This window comes from Myotis brandtii, unplaced genomic scaffold, assembly GCF_000412655.1.
Source record: "Myotis brandtii unplaced genomic scaffold, ASM41265v1 scaffold132, whole genome shotgun sequence".
Classification (NCBI taxonomy): Eukaryota; Metazoa; Chordata; class Mammalia; order Chiroptera; family Vespertilionidae; genus Myotis; species Myotis brandtii.
Window position 1 is genome coordinate 5492379 of NW_005354673.1, and position 5933 is coordinate 5498311.

At 38.1% G+C, this 5933-nt stretch overlaps 1 protein-coding gene across 1 annotated transcript in view; it reads right to left on the reverse strand.

Annotated features, from left to right (window-relative positions):
• Positions 1–5933, reverse strand: part of GPATCH2L (G patch domain containing 2-like) — a 57360-nt gene that overhangs the window by 29423 nt on the left and 22004 nt on the right. Inside the window, exons 3-4 of the mRNA XM_005860181.2 lie at positions 4406–4582; positions 2558–2634 (exon numbers count right to left, since the gene is read on the reverse strand). Coding sequence (XP_005860243.1) covers positions 2558–2634; positions 4406–4582 — 254 coding nt within the window. The remainder of the gene's footprint in view (positions 1–2557; positions 2635–4405; positions 4583–5933) is intronic.

Genomic DNA, 5933 nt, shown 5'->3' on the forward strand with positions numbered 1-5933 from the left:
ACTGGGGATGTGCCCACAACCAAGGTACATGCCCTTGACCGGAATTGAACCTGGGACCCTTCAGTCTGCAGGCCGACGCTCTATCCACTGAGCCAAACCGGCTCCGGCAATAAAAACACTTTTTTAAAAAAATTCAACCCAGCTCATTTTTAACAGACCAGCAGCACATCCATTTACAGAGTCCTCATTAGTAACACCTAAATATCTACTGAGTAAATGTATATACATAGCAAAGGATTTTTGCAACTTACAAAAACTGTCAACTGTATTTTGTATGTTAAATGTCATCTCTTAAAACAAGAAATAGAAGTTTGCATAAATTGTTTTCTAAATTTGGGGTTTTCGAATTTGCAACATGAAATGTTACCCTAACACTACAAGCAATTCAAAACCTAATCATCTCCAAAAAAACTGGAAAATGGCAGAAGGCACTTACCCTTCATTTAACGTGAGCATATTTACAATGAGTATCTATCACAGTGCCCGGGGAAGCACACAAACAGTGTATAAATAAGAGTTATACACATATGAGTAAGTGCTAAGATGAGAGTGTGTAAGTCATAGGGCATGCATGTCAAGAATGTCAAACCTGCTAATCAAATGCATTTGTTTCTGGACAAATATTATTATCTGTATTCATCTATGTGCATAATTAGCTTAAATATTAGGATACACATTTTAGCAGAACTGGCTAATGAAAAATCAATTTGAGGTCAGATTTTGGGCAGGAGTGGAGGTAAATGAAAAGGTTTCACATACTGTATTTTTCATACTCTTCACCCCTATACCTGTGCCTCCTGGTCACAGACATAGCCATGGTAGTGGCGCCAAGGGAAAAGATGAGTGAAAAACGAGCTATTTGTTACAGCAAAAAAAATTATTAACTTAAAGTGCCGTAATGTTTAAATTTACAGTTTATTACTATGTAAATTACAAGCAGTACTTGGCGTAATTAGCAGCTCGCTAGCAGGGAGCTGTGAATGAAACTCATTATTTATGATTACAATTTAGAAAAAAAGAAGAGGCATGGGGAGGGGGGAAAAGGGAAGCAGAACAGTGACCTCTGCTAGAAATGACAAATATCCCTTTAAGGTGATGAAGATGAATTAAACAAGTAAATATTATTCTATTCATTTGCAATCCTTAGAGACATCCAAAAGGCCCTAGTTTTCTTGCAGGCAAACCTAAGGAAGCCTTCAAGTTGAACTGATTTACTTCCATGGAAGTGAAAGGTACTTATTTTTATAGGAGCTGAAACAAAGTAAGGTAGGTGGTAGGGGGAAACTTTTGTCAAGCTTAACCAATAAAGAGAAAAAGATCAAACCATCACTCGGTTTCCCACTGCCAAGCTCCTGCTTCCCTCCACCCCCATGTACTCACTTATACCCTGATAGCTGTCAAGAATATGCACCCAGAACAACAAAGGCAGCTTTTTATTGTCGGGAAAATGAGTAACCCAAAAGAAGGCATCGTTCTCCCAATAATCAAATGTCTTTCTAATTAAACATTTGAAATTGAATTTAAAGATAAAAAGAATCTAAGTTCATCTGGATTCTCAGAGATGAATACATATAATAAAAACAGCCTCATTTATTTTGTTTGACTAAAATTTCAAAAAAACAATTCCCTGATTAAATTATAAGATAGCAACTCTCTGATGTAAGCCAGACTGTGGCTCTGACTACTATCCTAGTATAACCAGGTTGGCACAGAGCCTGCCACATAGGCATTCTAAATGCTTACTGAGTAAACCAACTAATTAATGCTCTAAAATGCCTCTCCCTTTCTCACTCTTTGCCCACCACCATCTTCTCTGACTGGGTATGAGCCCCAATCTTAACCTATATTCAATCTCAAAGCTAAAGTAAAAAATAATTTTTTTAATTTAAATAAAAAAGAGAAGTAGACCTAGGTTCAACTCTCTACTCTGCCACTTCTATCTGGATAACATCAGACATTACTGAACGTCTTTGAACCCAAGTTTTTCTCACCTGCTAACGGGGAATAGCACCTTTTTTCAAGGTTGTTGAGAGGATTAAATGAAGTGAGTGCCCAGCACAGTCACTGGAAAAGGCAGACCTGAGTAAGTAGAAATTCCTCCCTCACGGCCAGGGGGTTTTGAAATTTGGTAAGTTTTTTTCCAATTTTTTTCTTTTTAATGAATTTTAGAGTAAAAGACCAAAGACAGGACAGAAGAAGCACCCATGAATTCAGGAAGAGTCATAAAGAAGTCAAGAGTGTTTTAACTTACATAATAATCATATAAGATTAATAAAAAAACAGAATAGAGGAAGATCAGGCCTGTAGATTTATAGGCAACAGATACTGTCATAATGACAGTGTTTGCTATCAGAAGTTCTATATGAATTAAACTTCATCCTTTATGTGTTTATCCATCCATATCTACATAACGTTCACTCTATGAACTTGCAAAATATTCCAGTTGGCTTAATTAACTCCAGGGTGTTCTGCAGCACCGTTGATTATCAAGAGGGTACACAAATCCCCAAAGGAATATTATCCTCCCACTGAGCCTGTAAACAGTAAGAGCCATCACCTTCCCAACAAGCCTCCTTCGCCCCTTTCTGAGACATCGAGCAGCTCCAGGCAGACGATTCAAGCGAGAATGGTGCCCTAAAACAAAAAAAAAGGCAGTCCTCAGTAACTGAATGTAGAAGATTCATTAACAATGACATGCTTCTAGGAGACTAGAGTCCTTCTCACCCAGGATCTACTAGATTGACCCTTAAACTAGTATCACCAGGCTATTTGTCAAGGAATTACTATCTCCAAGTCTTTGTCACCAGTAGTGATCTCAGGCAAGTCACTTACCTTTGACCTAGGCATCCACATCTGTAAAAGAGGGCTATCCGCTTGCTCAGTCCTATCTTATAAGGATGTTTGAAACCAAATGAAATAGCACATGGAAGGTACTAATAAACTAAAAAAAAAACTAGACAAATATATGAGGTATTATCAACAATTTATAACTACAAGTTAAATGCTAGTTATTACTCAGAGCCATTCTAATTCATGAAATAATGGTAAAAATAGCATGTATAATCAATCCCATTTTTCTGAATGCTGTGTGTGTTTTACACATAGAAAAGACAACTGGAAGAACCACACCAAAATGTCATCAATGATACTGTCTCTGGGTATGGGATTATAGGCCATTTTTAAGTTCCTTCTTCTTCCTATTCTTGCTTATTTATGTGCATTTTAACTAGTCCATAAAGAACTTTTAGACATGGTCATGGAAATGTTTGATAAACATTAAGGTAGCACACAATGTTCCTCAGGCAGAGAGTACTCTTTATCAAGAACCAATTTCTTTGAGAAGGCCTTTCAACCACCCACATTCATCATAATGAAATGCTACAGGAGTTTACAGCTCTTAGTGAAATTCTGATCACCAACAGATGCTCAACTAATACTTGATAACTGACTGAATTGATTATTAACTACTGAGAATTCTACAATCATAAATTTATAGAGCTAAAAGAAACCTCTGAAACAGTTTTGTTCAATGTTGAGAGAGAATCATTGATCAATATCTTAAATAACCCTAAGACCCCAAGGAAATGAGGTGACTGCCAGTCAGAGAGCTAGACACTCCCAGACAGTATTATCACATTTCCTTCTCCCCATCCTCAGCTCCTTCCACTCTACTCTGCAACATCATTATTGAAGGAAAAGCAAAGGGAAGGAATGTGTATTTGTGCTAAAGCCCACAATAAGAGAATTTTTTAAATTTAAAGAATATTTTTAAATCATCCATTCAAAAAATGCCACTGTGCCCTAGCCAGTTTGGCTCAGTGGATAGAGAGTCAGCCTGCGGACTGAAAGGTCCCGTATTCGATTCTAGTCAAGGGCATATGCCCGGGTTGCAGGTTCAATCCCCTGTAGGGGGCGTGCACGAGGCAGCCGATCAATGATTCTCTCTCATCGTTGATGTTTCTATCTCTCTCTCCCTCTCCACTCCTCTCCTGAAATCAATAAAAACATGTATTTTTTAAAAAGCCACAGTAACTTGTATGTGAATGTTCTTACTGAAATCTGTTCTCTTCTAAGACCCAGTGCTTCAGGCTTCCAGTGAGCACTCAGTAACCCATCAGTCACAGCAGAATAAACAGCCATGACACACTTCCTAAATCTGGCACAAATGGCAACAGCAAGCTGAAGGAATGCCCTGCTTTCCTTCAGGACATTGATTTAGGTAGGAATAAAGAGAACCTCAAGCTTCGAGACCCACGCTTGAATCCTCTAGAAAAATGTCTGGACCAGCTCCAAAATTCAGATAGTTAATACATGCTTAAAGGAAGGAGTGTGTATACCGTTGGATGATTCTCCCCAAAGAGAACCATAAAAGCGTGAAGTATATTTTGGTCTCCTCAGAACTCACCTCGTTGAGCTGGCCGAGAAGGTAAAAGGAATGTGGAGTCTGAAAGTTTATCCAGTCCAGAATCCATTCTTTCTACTTCAGGGCAATGATCAGGAGCCCACTTGGGCAGAAGATTAGGGACAGTGAATCCTGGGACACATTCTCCTTCATAGAACCAATCACTCTGCTCATCATCCCCTAAAGTAAAGAGATCATTTTCATAAGCTGGAACAGTAACATGCTCTATCAAAAACCAAATGGGAGAATAACTTCTCAGTGCTATAGGTTTAAGAATACTTTTAAATAAAGTCAAAGTACAAAAAACTGTTTTGATCCTTCTTCTTGATCCATATTATGATGAAAACTGGGATATCAAACTGGAATGCTTTTAATAGCACAAAAATAAAGCTGCCACTTACTAGTACTGAGCCCTTACACCTACCACGACCCATGCTAAAAATCTGTAAATGTTATTTCTTCCAAACCTTACACTAACTCCAACTTACAAATGAAGCAACTAAAGTCCAAAGAAGTCAAAGGTCAGGTGGTATATGATGAAGCCAGGATTTGAACTCAAAGCCTGACTAACTCCAAAGCCTTTACCACAAAAATAAACTGCCTCCTACCATTCTCAGGGGCATAAATGAACTTTGGGATTCAAAGCCCACAAATGTTTCTCAATTCAAAACTAGCTGTTTCTCAGTAAGAAAGCCACTGCATGAGAGAACATATTTGCCAATGTTATCTCCGATAAGGGTGTAATCTCCAAAATTTACAGGAAACTCATACAACTTAACAAAAGGAAGATAACAATCCAATCAAAAAATGGGCAAAGGACCTAAATAGACACTTTTCGAAAGAGGACATTCAGAAGGCCAAGAGACATATGAAAACATGCTCAAAGTCACTAATCATCCGAAAGATGCAAATCAAAACGACAATGAGGTACCATCTCACACCTGTCAGAACAGCTAGCTACAGGGGTAGGCAAACTTTTTGACTCGAGGGCCACAATGGGTTCTTAAACTGGACCAGAGGGCCGGATACTACACTGCTGTAAGAAAGAAGGCACTCTTACCATTTGCATCAGCATCGATGGACCTGCAGAGCATTATGCTAAGCAAAATAAGCCAGTCGGAGAAAGATAAATATCACATGATCTCACTCATTTGTGGAATATAATGAACATTAACTGATGAACAAAAATAGAGCCAGAGAAATAAAACATTTTAGAATATAGTAGAAGTAATCCTGTTATTTCAGATTTTTAATATCTCCTACAACTTTTATGATATTATACTATGTTAGCACAGTTTTGGAAATATTATTATATTTTGAACCTTTTTTGAAATGTTTATTGCATGTAACATTATATTTAAAATATATCCTATATAATAATAGAGAAACATGGTAATTAACCATAACTTCGCTACCCTTCCCATTGGCTAATCAGCGAGATATGCAAATTAACTGCCAACCAAGATGGTGGCCGGCAGCCAGGCAGCTGATGCGAACAGGAGGCTTGCTTGCTCCAGTGACGGAGGAAGCC